The 12,780-nt window shown below is 40.6% G+C and overlaps 5 protein-coding genes across 5 annotated transcripts; 3 read left to right on the forward strand and 2 right to left on the reverse strand.

Annotated features, from left to right (window-relative positions):
- Window positions 1-1,430: 1,430 nt before the first annotated feature.
- On the forward strand, window positions 1,431-3,708 carry THS1 (threonyl-tRNA synthetase; the record flags this gene model as incomplete). The annotated part of the gene is made up of 2 exons (XM_064825150.1): window positions 1,431-2,646; window positions 2,711-3,708. 2 exons carry the CDS (start codon window positions 1,431-1,433, stop codon window positions 3,706-3,708), a joined length of 2,214 nt encoding a protein of 737 aa, XP_064680527.1.
- Window positions 3,709-3,898: 190 nt separating this feature from the next.
- Window positions 3,899-5,381, forward strand: ATC70_005868 (uncharacterized protein; the record flags this gene model as incomplete). Its single annotated transcript, XM_064825151.1, has 3 exons — window positions 3,899-4,162; window positions 4,223-4,399; window positions 4,461-5,381. 3 exons carry the CDS (start codon window positions 3,899-3,901, stop codon window positions 5,379-5,381), a joined length of 1,362 nt encoding a protein of 453 aa, XP_064680528.1.
- Window positions 5,382-5,952: 571 nt separating this feature from the next.
- On the reverse strand, window positions 5,953-6,649 carry ATC70_005869 (uncharacterized protein; the record flags this gene model as incomplete). The annotated part of the gene is made up of 4 exons (XM_064825152.1): window positions 5,953-6,029; window positions 6,091-6,255; window positions 6,312-6,419; window positions 6,505-6,649. The coding sequence occupies 4 exons, from the start codon at window positions 6,647-6,649 to the stop codon at window positions 5,953-5,955; spliced, it is 495 nt and encodes a 164-aa protein (XP_064680529.1).
- A 493-nt stretch (window positions 6,650-7,142) lies between these two features.
- ATC70_005870 (uncharacterized protein) lies at window positions 7,143-9,008 on the reverse strand (the record flags this gene model as incomplete). The annotated part of the gene is made up of 1 exon (XM_064825153.1): window positions 7,143-9,008. The coding sequence occupies one exon, from the start codon at window positions 9,006-9,008 to the stop codon at window positions 7,143-7,145; it is 1,866 nt and encodes a 621-aa protein (XP_064680530.1).
- A 2,101-nt stretch (window positions 9,009-11,109) lies between these two features.
- ATC70_005871 (uncharacterized protein) lies at window positions 11,110-11,734 on the forward strand (the record flags this gene model as incomplete). Its single annotated transcript, XM_064825154.1, has 2 exons — window positions 11,110-11,155; window positions 11,226-11,734. The coding sequence occupies 2 exons, from the start codon at window positions 11,110-11,112 to the stop codon at window positions 11,732-11,734; spliced, it is 555 nt and encodes a 184-aa protein (XP_064680531.1).
- Window positions 11,735-12,780: the final 1,046 nt, after the last annotated feature.

Here is a 12,780-nt window from a genome sequence, read left to right on the forward strand (position 1 = left end):
TTCAAAATCTACTTGATTTACCAAATTTTTATTATCTTTGATTTGAGATGTCTTCGGCAGCCATCGAGCGTAGCAAGATAGTTTGGGTAGTAGCAATATACAACAGAAGTAAATCAAATTATTCAGCCCGAGTTATTGTATTTTTCAGTCTGCAATCCCCTCATCAGCTTTCAAAAGCAATGGAGTATTTATCTTGCCAGCCAAAATCTTTTAAATCTCCACTTATGATATTTCCTCGAAATAGAAATATTTTTTTGCATTTTGCGACTTGATCGCTCTATTTTGCCAAATTTGACTATGTAAACTGTGATGCACACTTCGTGCGCCCCTAAGCTTTCTGGGAGTACTTTTCAAGGCGCTTCCAATGGTATCAAGAAAAAGAGATGTTTTGATCAAGCAAATTGAGCAATGCTTGAAAATATGAAATGAGGTTTTTGGCCAAAATGTCGAGATTTTGCATAAGAAGGTGCCAAAAATGTGATTTCAAGGGTTGCTTTGGATCGAGAGAAACATGTTGATTTCATATATACCATAGTAAAAGGCTTCATTTTGGAGGTCAAAAACGCGATCGTTTGATTTTCGATAAAAATCATGAGGTATCCCTCATGGTTTTCGGTTGATTTTTGGTTGATTTTTGGTGATCCCAAAAAAGTTGAGCAGAGGTGCCAGAAAGTTAATGCTAGCTGAGAGCAATTGTTTGGTGTCATTCTGGCGGTCTAGAACGGCTTCCAGAACGAGAAATCACTGCTCTAATGCACCCAAATTTCGCTGTGTTTCGCAGACTTTTGATGCGTATAAGGTAAAAGATATATGTTGTTTGCTCGTATGTGAATTGTTCCCAATAATATAGATGTGGAGCATTGCGAAAAAGTCAGATCCATAGCTCCACGTCGTTCCGCGAGGCTCCCCACATTATAACCGACAACTTAAAAGTCCAATTTCGGCATTAATGCAGCTCGAATCTCGTAAATGGATACCATGGTATAATTTGAAAGAAAAAGAATTGTGAGATCGAGCGTTGACTTGAATAGGGCACCTGTTGTACGACGCTGTAAATGGATGGTGGTATAGCTTATTCGCCTCAAACATGGCTACTTGCACTGAAATGCCTGCAAATCAGGTACCAGTTTGATACCTAAATGTGAAAGATTGATAAAACCTTAAATAGTGGTTCGACTTCAATCAAACCAAGTGCATTCAAAAGATACTGATCTCTTGGATTTTGGCATGGGCTTTGGCATGGGCTTTGGCATTGACTGATGCTGTCTACAGGGAGCACTACAGACAAACAGAGGACAAATATCCAAAGACCATCCACGCTTATGGACTGCTCTTGATGTAAACCAGTCCCTTAAATCAGTGAAAAAAAAGTGTCAGAAAGTTTTTCAGGAATCCATCATCCACCTTTTATTGTTTTGTAGTAGTCGATCATGAAATTCACTCCCATCATTGACAAGAATGTGGTTCTTCATGACGTCTCAAAGAAGACGCATGTCAGCTTTGACGATGTGGAGCCTACTCCTACAGCAGCAGTAAAGGAATCCAAGAAGCGATCACATCCAGCTCATGACAGTAGTGACAAGGGCAAAAAGAAGAAGCACAAATCAGACAAAAAGTTAGACAAGAAGAAGGCCAAAAAGTCAAAAGATGCTGATATTTCCATAACAGAAGCGAAGCCTGCTACTACTACTGTCGTTGCTGCAATATCTCCTGAACCCAAGCCGGCAGTCATTGCTAAACCCATCGCTGTTGCAACTCCCATCAGTACACCTGCCTCCAAAAACAACAACAAGCCAGCTAAGAAGGCACCTGCCATTGCAATCACTCCCAACTCGAAAAAACCCAATGCATCTCCTAAAAACAACAGCAAAGCTAAAGGAAAGCAACCGCCCAAAAAGTTGACACAGGAAGAAGTACTTGCCAAAGTAGCAGCAATTCGTAAAAAGAAGCAACTCAAGCGTCAAGCGAAAGTCAAGGTCGATGGACAAGTGGTTACCAAACCTACGTTTAACATCATACCCAGTAACCTCCAGGCGGTTATGCCTACCAAACAGCTGGGCGAGTTTGTCCTGTATGCGTTATCCGAGACCAGCAACTTGCCTTGGTGCAACATTATCCATAAAGCCAAGGTGGATCATGTCGTCATGATGTACGCTCAAGGACTTAATTGCAACTATTTCGGTGTAGACGATACAACCACACCCTATGTCGATTTAGAGCAACTCAAGGAATCTGTGGGCAAAGCTGCTATGCCGTTCCTGACCAAGCAAGCCAGATACATGATCACCAACCAAATCTCTGGCAAGAATGGCCGCTTCAACTCACCTGTCGCTGATATCCTGCAGTGCAACATGTCCAACTCAAAGAAGGAGCGCTTGGCCAAGGAGAAGCAAATCAAAATGCAAAAGTACAAGAACAACATGCGTGAGTTTTACATGGTGACATTGGAGGAGATGAAAAAGATCGATTATCCTATTCCTCCCTTCTTGGATCCCAGTGCAACATTGCCTGAGGGTTGGAAGGAGACACATCCTGCTTTGGAGCCTTTGAAGGAAGGCGATCAGAAGCGCTTGATTGCTGTGGACTGTGAGATGGTTTTGACTGTAAAGGGCAGTTCTTTGGCTCGTATTACACTGATTGATGAAGGTAGGAAAAAGCACATGAAATTCTCTTGGCGGGCTGATGACTGATGTCTATCTGTGATGTGTAGATGGCAGTGTGTTGTTGGATGAACTTGTAAAGCCTGATCAACCCATCGTCGATTACTTGACCCGATACTCTGGTATCACACCTGCTAGAATGAAGACAGCTACATGCTCTTTGCGTCGTGCTCAGAAGTATGTCCGCAAGTTCGTTAACCACAACGTCATTCTTGTTGGTCATGGTTTAGAAAACGATTTAAAGGCATTGCAGTTGGCCCATCCTTACTGTGTGGATACATCGTTGCTGTATGATCATCATCGTGGGCCTCCCTATAAACCTTCGCTTCGTTTCCTGACTCGCACCTATCTCAAGCGTCATATTCAAGAACGTAATCAAGAACGTGTTGGTCATGATTCTAATGAAGATGCTCGCGCCACACTGGATTTGTTCAAGCTCAAGTTGGCCAATAAACCCAGTTTTGGCAAATTCAAGCAAACCGAGCTCATCATGGATCGTCTGCTTGCCAATCGCCCCAGTCGTTCCAGCGCCATTTTGGAGAGTAGCAGAAGCGATTACCGCTCATTCGGATCAACTGAGAGTGGTGAATATCGTCGTGTGGATACCGATGAAGAATTGGTGGATTTGACATTGGAAAAACTGCCTACCACCAACTTTTTGTTTACACGTTATCAAGCAGCAGATGAGAATTTGGTGCGTCGTGAATTGGAGGGTGGTGAAGCCCCTGATATTTTGCCCACTGCTGCCAAGGCCACTTCGGACCGTGCTCTCAGACTTCAGTCCATGGACTCTTATATCCGTCGTATTTACCAAGGTCTTCCTCCCAACTCTTTCTTGATCGTGTCTGGAGGTGTGAATAATGTGCCAGAATACAAGGCCTTATACGAAAAGCATAGAATCTATCAAGAAAAGTACGGTAGCAAGAAGTTGAGTGCTGCAGAGATACCAAGGGAGGAGCAATGGACAGAGGCAGATCAAGAGACATTGTGTAAATATGCTGCAAAGGCAAGAACAAGTACATCATTCTTTCTGTTCAAATCAATTTAAGGCAGTTTATACAAGAATAAGATCACGCATCAATTACTACCATGATTTATGCCGATTATCTTCTGTTCCATATAATAAATTAGCATAGACTTTTTCCTTCTCTCTTTCTTCTACTACTTTTGTACTTGTCAAAATGACCCGTTTTTGGACCCGCTTATTCCATAGTAAAAAGAAGAAACTACCAGTAATTATGTTTGATGACTATGCTCAATCCAAGCATCTCAAAGAGTCTTACATGTACGGTAAGCGCCTTGTTCGAGTAGACAAGCTGCAGAGTGCGTATTATCATTTGCAGCAGCAACAAAAGAAATCTCAGGTACCGTTTTGGAGGTTTATGGATCCATTCATTCAGACATGGTATTCGGAATTGGAGAGACTCTGTCGCTCAAGTCAATCAGCTCTTATCATGCTGAATATGCAGCTGGAGGAGGTATCGAATACGATATGCTTCGTTGTAAGTAGATCATGCCATATCACTCTTGAACAGGTGCCTGATGGTGTGTTCCATTCACAGTCATCTCCTTTGAAGAATCGAAACAGAAAATCACTCAAGAAGGCCCATCAGTTTATAGCAACATGTCTTGACGAATGGGATTTCATACAGATGGGAGCTTCTTGTTCAACGGGCTCAAATGATTCATATCAAGGCTACTTTGAACAGATGGAGTCTCGAGCTCAGTATGAATTTGGGGTAAGTGCATTTCACATGTGTATAATACAGATGCAGAGGAGGGCTGATGATACTATACCAGACATACTCTTCACCCAAGCTGTGTCAGTGCATCCGACAAGTGTATCGATTCAAGCAAAATTTGCAGCTCTACCGCTGCTACATCACCTCGCAATTTGATATGCTCTGGGGATTAGGCAGCACAGCAATGCAACTGGAACCAACCACAGATGTACCACTATTACAAGTCATGAAATCTCGCTGGCAACAGAAATACACTCATGAACTCGCATCGTACACCGCCATCACAGACTCATTTCATGCACTTTTGAAAAAGAGTACGCCTGTTCGACAAGATTTTACATGCGCCGTCTGTCTTTGCATCTGGCACGAACCGACGACTCTGCAATGCAACCACACGTTTTGCCGCAACTGTGTTCAGCACATGCTGTGTGCCAGCTGCCACAAATTTCGGCGAAAAACATTAAATCGTATATCAGAAGGGTTGGTGCATTGGATCAAGCCGTTTCCAGCAGTGTATTGCACATGTCAAATATTCAATCATTTGGGTCAAACAACACCTTTAAACAAAGAAGGAACATGTCCTCTGTGTCGTACACTCTTCAGCCCAGCAGACTGTGTTGTGGATGAGGAGCTATCCAAGTTTATTGCGCTGTATTTCCCCAAGAGCAGCCAGAAAGACAACGACGAGGAAGATGCCGTCCAAGAGAGCAGAGAATTGGACCAGCAACATGTTGCAAAGAAACAGAAATCAAGTGCTAATACAGATCATGCAAACACACGAAGAAGAAGCCAAGTCAATGCTGCCAAGTTTTATTCTAAAATGCAGAGATGGTCCAACAAGTGGAGTGGATATTATGGTGAGGCTAATGCAGGCATTGGTCAGGCACTGCCTCCTGTTCCTCGCATACCTTTGGCATCAACTCAAAGACAAGTGAATTATGAAATGTTGGTACTAGCGAGACGGTCATGGATGTTTTAAGTTGTGGATTAGCAGAATGTCATTTTGTCGATTTAGCATAGAAAGTGCTGTATTGACCAGCTCCTAGTAACTCATAGATATATATATATATCTATTGACTCTTGTAGATCTAAATGAACAGTAAAGCGTTTATTTGGAATACATATGTTAAAAAGCTATGCATGTAAATGTGAATCAGTATTGGAAAAAAAGTTCAAGTTGAGATATATATATTTGAGCCGTTGGACATGTATAAAACATGTCATAATGGCAATACCGAACGTATGAATCCAAAGTTTCAAGTCAATGTTCATACTGGACTCCATGATGTAGCTTTGGCATCTTCAACACTCAATCTCAGGTCCACTCTAACCAAATACAGTGTTTAGAGCTTGTTTCCGTTCCTTTCATCAAAGATTTACAGTATTGCTACCAGGATCGCACACACCGCTATACATATCTTCGCACATGCTGCCAGCATGACTCCATCTATTCAATTACCAAAAGAAAAGTAGCATTTTTTTTTCCATTTGTTTATTTAAATATATATATAAAACGTGTGTTTAAGTTGAACTGTGTATTTGTGTGTTGTTTAAGAAGATTCAGAGTACTTTGAGGTATCAACGCCGTGACTGTTGTGATTAGCAAAGTTGAACCATGGGATAGCACCTAAAGAGCAGCACATGTTTAATTCCACCATATCACTAGTACATTCACCTAAACCACTTACCAAACTTCAATTGTGAGTATCTAGAGTTTCTAGCAGAGGCATCTTGGACATATTCGGGCATATAGCTCTCACCGTACAAGGCCTTTCCCTCCTTTGCAAGTTGACTTAATTCAGCTTGATCTTTAGCAACCTCGGCGGAATTTTCAGTCCAACCCCAGAAACGAACTATATAACAAGATCAGCATCCAATCTCTCTATCCAAAATCATACTTGAAACTTACGACTGCTGGTTTGGTAAGCATACAAGAAACCACCAAAAGCACCAACAACTGTAGCAATACGGAGAGGAAGACGCAGGTTGCGAAGAGGGCCAGCGGGATCCATTTTTTCTACAGAAAAAGGTGAGTGTGTCAGTAATCCAATGCTAAATGTCGATGTGTTTCGTCTCTCTATGGCTGTCAAAATCAACTTTACCCATTCCCAACAACAAAGCAGGAGCAGCAGCAGTGCCTGCAGCCCAAGCAGCGTAATCTGAGGGTCTCATGTAACGGACGACACGGCTGAAATGAGGATCGCTGTCAATAACAGGGTAAGGAGTGGTGAATTCTTTAACGGGCATGATAGATCTTTGTAACTTGATTCAATAAAAAATCAACAAGACTAATCCAAATATCAAATGTAAAGGTGATGGTGCAGCATATATTGATACAAATTGATGATGATTATCCAAATGATGTTGTAATGCGAGAAATTTGATGTAAAATGTCGAATATGAGATATAATTGGAAGGTAGAAAAGAGAAATGTCCTTGATTTTTAGTATTCATTGCAATCCCATTGTACATTTTGATTTCGCATCATGCTTTCATGATATACTTACGAGTAGGGTGTTGTGAAGATTGACTATAATAAAACAAAAAATGTAAAAAAGAGGGCCTTCAATATTTGCAATGTTTTTTTTAAACCAGGTTCGATTGGCATCTTCAATAGGAGCCAATTTGCTAGTTTCGAGGCAAGCAAGTGACGTCGACAGCCTCAAGCAACCAGTAAATGTGTCAATGAAATGTGGGGAAATGAAAAGAAGCTCTTGTTTATTAAAAGGTATATATACAATCATGATGCGAATTCATTAGATATAAGTCTTCTGGAATTGATGGTCAAGGTTTTGTTATTGCACAGCTTTACTTTGGTGTAGAGGCGTTTGCCATGTGGCAATCCAGAGATCTTTTTGAAATTGGTGACCCTCAGATACGGTTGGCCGACAAAGAACTGCTTTTGATAATACCACTGACTCTTGCCGTCTGCATTGTACAGCTTAAAGTATTGGCTTTCTTCAAAGTTGACCTCCAGGTTCTTGAGATGGTCTTGATGCTCAAAATTCAGCTCCAATGCCATGTTCTTTCGCTTCTTCTTGGCGCAATGAATAAGTCGATTTTCATAATAGCCATCCGTTTCAAAGATAAATGTGGTGAGGTTGGGAGAGAACAAGATGACATTGTTGACAATGGCGTTGCAGTTGCTGAGCTCCTTGTCATTTGTGATACCACAGCGTGTGATGGTGAGATGTTCCAGTAAGGTGGGTTGTGTTAGTGTTGGTGTGTTTTCTACCTTGACATTCGCCAGCATTCTTCCAATGGTAAAGTATTTAAGCGTGGGCACTTCGCGCAAGACCATCGGCAGCATGTCGATTTCATATTCGCTTTGCTCCACTCGGCTTGATACGTTCAGCGTATGCAGATTTCGGAATGCACTGATGATGGAAATCCACTTGTGATTGGGGCCATTCTGGTGATGGAAACTGTCGTTACTGTATCTGATCTTGAGTGAGTTGAGATGCTTGGCTTGATCCGAGACTTGTACAAACAAGAGCTGCTCCTCCAAAGTCACTCTGTTGCCGCTGATGCCAAGATGATTCAGCTCAACCCCGTTATCGTCAAATTCCTTCAAAATATCAATGCTTAACGGACATGTGTTTGTGTCATACGATTTCAGTTGAGGCCAGTTGCGGCAGGCAAGTGCCAGAGGTTTCTCCAGCTTGAATCCTGTAGGGCTTGTAATGTCATCCATGGCTCGGTAGAAGCAGAAGCTATGTAGATCTGAATACTTTTTGCCCGTGTATTCAAGCCACTTGATAATCACAGCATCATTCAATTCATCCTCGGTGGCAACGCTGTCCATTGTTGACAAGGTAATGTCCTTAATATTGCTGGCTTTTTCCTTGACATCTATTCCATTTTTAGTCGATTCGATGTATACATCATCAATGACTGACTCTATCTCGGTGTGCAGACAAAGCAGCATTTTATTGAGGTGTAATGTCTTTAAGTTGGGTGTGCTGGCGTGTAGATTTTCCATATCTTTCAATGTAATAAAGATGTTCGTCAGATCAAGACATGTCAGCAACGGTGCGTTGTATAGATATTTGATGAGTGATTGCACCTTGAAGTAATTTTCAACATAAGATGCCTCTGTCGCCTCAGAGTAGCTGCTATCCCAAGCGTAAGTAAGTTTGATGGATGTGAGATGTGTTGGTATGGGCGATTTCAATAGAGATACTGTGATGGGCAGGTAATGTGTCTCCGTTATATTTTCCAGGGTCGTCCACTTTTGCATGGAGAGGTCGAATGAAAGCAGATTCACATCGTCTGGCGTAAACTGATCCTCATCAGCATTGTCGAACGGCACTATGGTCAAGCTCTTGAGGCTGGGAAATGTGTCTGGCAGTGTCGTCACCAGCAATGTTGGCAAATAGATGTTTCGAATCTCAAGTTGTCTTACGGACCTCTTGCATCTTTGGTGATAGAGGTAGCGAATTGCACGTTCAAGTCGTTTTTCGTTATTAAATGTGAGTTTGGTGTACAGACTATCAGATTTGACCCAGTTGTACCACTTGCGACATACAACGAGACACTCTAATTTAGTTTGTATATCAATGTAAGATTGTATCAGAAGAAATGTTTCTTTTGGCAGTGATTCCATGATGGATGTGTAAGTGTTTTGTTGCGGGAAAAAATTGTTTGAAGCAATCTATGAAAAGGATAGACAAAATGGTCGCAAATCTACACTAACTCATGCTAGAACTAACCCAATTGCGTTACGTCAAAGTATTGTCACCCCCCTCTTTATGTAAATAGAATAATAACGTAAGCTACAGACACTTTTTTATCATAAAGCAATGGTTTCAAAGGATTGGGCTAACTGCAAAATGCTGTTACAAGGAGAGCATAAAGCCATCAACATATCAATAGCGTATAATGTATTTTGGTGGCCATTTTCTGGATAGCAAAAATACAAACAGCAGTATTCAAATTTCATTCAAATTTCACGCAAATACATTGAATTCGAAATCCTACGTACCATGATTACCCTGACCCAATGCACTGGCACCTACTGGAGATTTAGATATACATTCTACTCATGCTTCATTTTTTAGTAAATGTGAATGAACTTTTCTCGACATATGTGTTGATTTCAGCACTGTACCCAAGCGATTTTTAATAATAACCGACGACCGTGTGTGCGAGATTAGCATTAGAATTGAGGCTTGTTTAAGAATACCCATTTGGGTCACCTGTGTAATGCAGCAAATGCACAGATTTCGGGTTAGTATACATATAAATTATCGGATGTGATTTACTCCGTAGCTTGGATCCTGAAAACAGCTCAAATGCGAGTTTCGTTCAATTCGACATCTTGTAGACGCTCTGTCTATTTACTCCTAGACATAGGTCAATGGGGATAATTTACCCGGGATTTCTGTGTCTACCAAACACAAGAAGACGCCGTGCACCATTCACCAGAATTCTGTGCAATTGTTTAGTATTACAAAAAGTAGAAATGAGAATATTCTGTCACCAGAAAACAGCAATGCATTTCTGGTCATATTATGCATCTTGTTTTACAATTCACAAAGGTCATTTTATATAATTTTTCCATAAACATAGCTTTTTACAAACGAGCGATGGGATTTTCCAGCATTCTGGATTGATCTGACAACAGAAACGTATACAACAGACCCATTGTGTGGTTGTATCGCGCTCTGAGCCAAAGTGTCTAGCCTCGATTCCCTTTGTTGTAATACGCCTATTTTAGGAAAATGTCACAAACGTGCAAAGTGTGGTTACATGCAATTTGTAAGAGCCTACTACACGGTTAATTGACCAATGCTCCGCCCTACTAAAGAAGCACGTTAAAGATGTCCATGCGAGCACGTACACACACACACATACTAAGCTGTTTCTCTCAATTTAGAAAAATATCATGCAAAAAGCAATGCTACTTTTAGACATGCCTAGAATGTGATTTTACACAATAATTGGAAAATTTCCCAATGATCAGAAATGAATAGCATATGCTAGAGTTCCTTGATAAATCCTTCTCAGGAACACATACTGAGGTGCCAAGCTTTTATACGACAGTATACAGTGCTTGATTGACGTATTGTTGTGCTGGTTGCAGCCCGATCAGTGTTCAGTGATCATGCGATTGTAAAGGAGGAGTATATCCATTTTGAGGATTTTTTCTGTATAAGCGGATTGAGTGATGAAAAATGTCTACTATGTAAAATCAATGGATATATACAAACGCGCAAGCAAAACACTAATCTTCATGAGAACCAATAAACTCTGTTGTATTTACCCAACAAACAGCCATCTCATCATGTTTGGTTACCTTCATCGACTATTTATGCTGTGTAAATTGTCTGCATCTCACAAGAGATCCCGTATATCTTGTGCCCAGAGACGTACGGAAGCAATGTTATACACTATGTACCATTGCACTCTCTGATCAATCATGTGTGTAGTGCACCCTTGATTCAAGTCTCACGAAACAGCATGCATTTCATATGTTTTTGTTTGACACTTTACACCACCAAAATTAAGCTTATATCTGCCACAAAGGCATTGTTTTACGTAGCAAAAAGTATCGTAAAGGGACTCAATTCGCTCGTACATCGTTCACAGGAACGAGATTCATAATGAGTGAGAAATACAGCTTGGTTTTTTGTATAAATAGGCAAAGGATTTGGCCTCAAATTCGAATTTTAAATCAATCAAACCAACAAACAAATCAAATCAAAATGCGCGCCTCTCTCTTTGCTATTGCTTTTACTATTGCTGCCTCAGGTAAGTTTTTGGATGGGATTGGGTGCACCTCAAAGGTGAGGTTTAAAGTATTAACATTGCATTCTGCTAGTCAATGCTGCCGCTGTCCAAAAACGTGCTGTTTCTGCCGGTGTTCAATCTTGTATTGATGGCCTCAATGCCGCTAGTGCTCAGCTCTTGACTGTAACCAGCCAAGTCAACTCCTTCACCAGCTCTGCTGGCTACTCTGGTGCCCTTGCTGTTCACTCTAGCGAACAAACTCTCGAGTCCAAGTTGAAGGCTGCTACTACCAGCTGTTGTGCTGTTACCTCCACTGTCTCTGAGGAGGATGCCACTGCTGTATTCAGTGTTGTTGGTGTTGTTGTCCCTGAAATCGAGAGTGCCTTGAGTGCCATTGTTACCAAGAAGCCTCAATTTGATGCCGTTCTCTTGGCTACTTCTTTGGTCAAGACTGACATCAAGAACTTGAACACCGAAGTCAACTCTTTGGATACTTGCTTGATTGCTGTCACTCCTGCTGATGATTTGGCCAATGCCAACGCCTACGTTGACAGAGTCAACACTGCCTTTGCTTCTGCCAAGACCGCCTATGGTATCTAAATAGCATAGCTAGTCTTCATTGCTAATTGAATCTTTTTATTGAATAAATTGATCATGATATAATGTACAATTCTCAAAACAGTTTTCAAATGCGCATCTGATATAACATTGCCAGCTATTTAATATCTACAATTTAGAAGCATTGCATGTATTTGGCATTCAAATTCCTCGCATATAACACTTGTTAGTTGATGTTGCTTTGCAATCTTATGAAGTATGTTTAATAACATTGCCACAATAAGCTATGATATAATTATAGCACCGGAATGTACCTAAAATGTCTGCCTTGAGGCATTTTTTTAACGTAATAATCGCAGAGGAAGATAGTTTTAAAGATACTTGATGTAGACATAATATCATCGTGTGCAATCAATATGACTGCAACTCAACAAACTTCCTATAAATCTTCATCAATACATCATTGCTACCTGGATCAATTGAGTTGTAGCATAAATCATTAATTTATATATCGTAAAATATTCAAAAAAGTAGACAAGCAAACCGCATCCTTTCAAAATGTTAAAGATTTGTGTGCCGTGCAAGGTGAATGAAAGCACCGGCAAAGCCGGCAATGGGGAGGAGGTTTGGGGGAAAGAACATAACGCATCTAACTCAACACTTGATAGCATTGATCTATAGGGGTGTTTTTCCGTAGCGAAGCAAAGATGCAAAACTATGGCAACTAAGCATCTAACACAATATTTGGTAATATTAATCTCAATGGGGTTTTACCGTAGCAAAACTAATGTGCAAGACCATATTATTCATGCAGCAAATTCGGGTTTTCATTACCGTTGTATTTGTGGAATTTGAGGTTTGATAGACTAAAATTCACGGAAAAAAAAGAATAAAAAAAACAGTAAAGTCAACTTGATAAAGGTATGTTATATTATCAAACTGACAGGTGTAAAGTAAACTTGAAGCCCCTCTACTGGCCAGGTAGATGATCCTTCTTATATATTATAACAAGGGATAAAAGTTCTATTAATTAGATTGACAAATACTATGAATAACTAAAATCATACAAATGAATGTATCAGTAAATT

Source organism: Mucor velutinosus (genome assembly GCF_035048745.1).
Source record: "Mucor velutinosus strain NIH1002 chromosome Unknown tig00001544, whole genome shotgun sequence".
Lineage (NCBI taxonomy): Eukaryota > Fungi > Mucoromycota > Mucoromycetes > Mucorales > Mucoraceae > Mucor > Mucor velutinosus.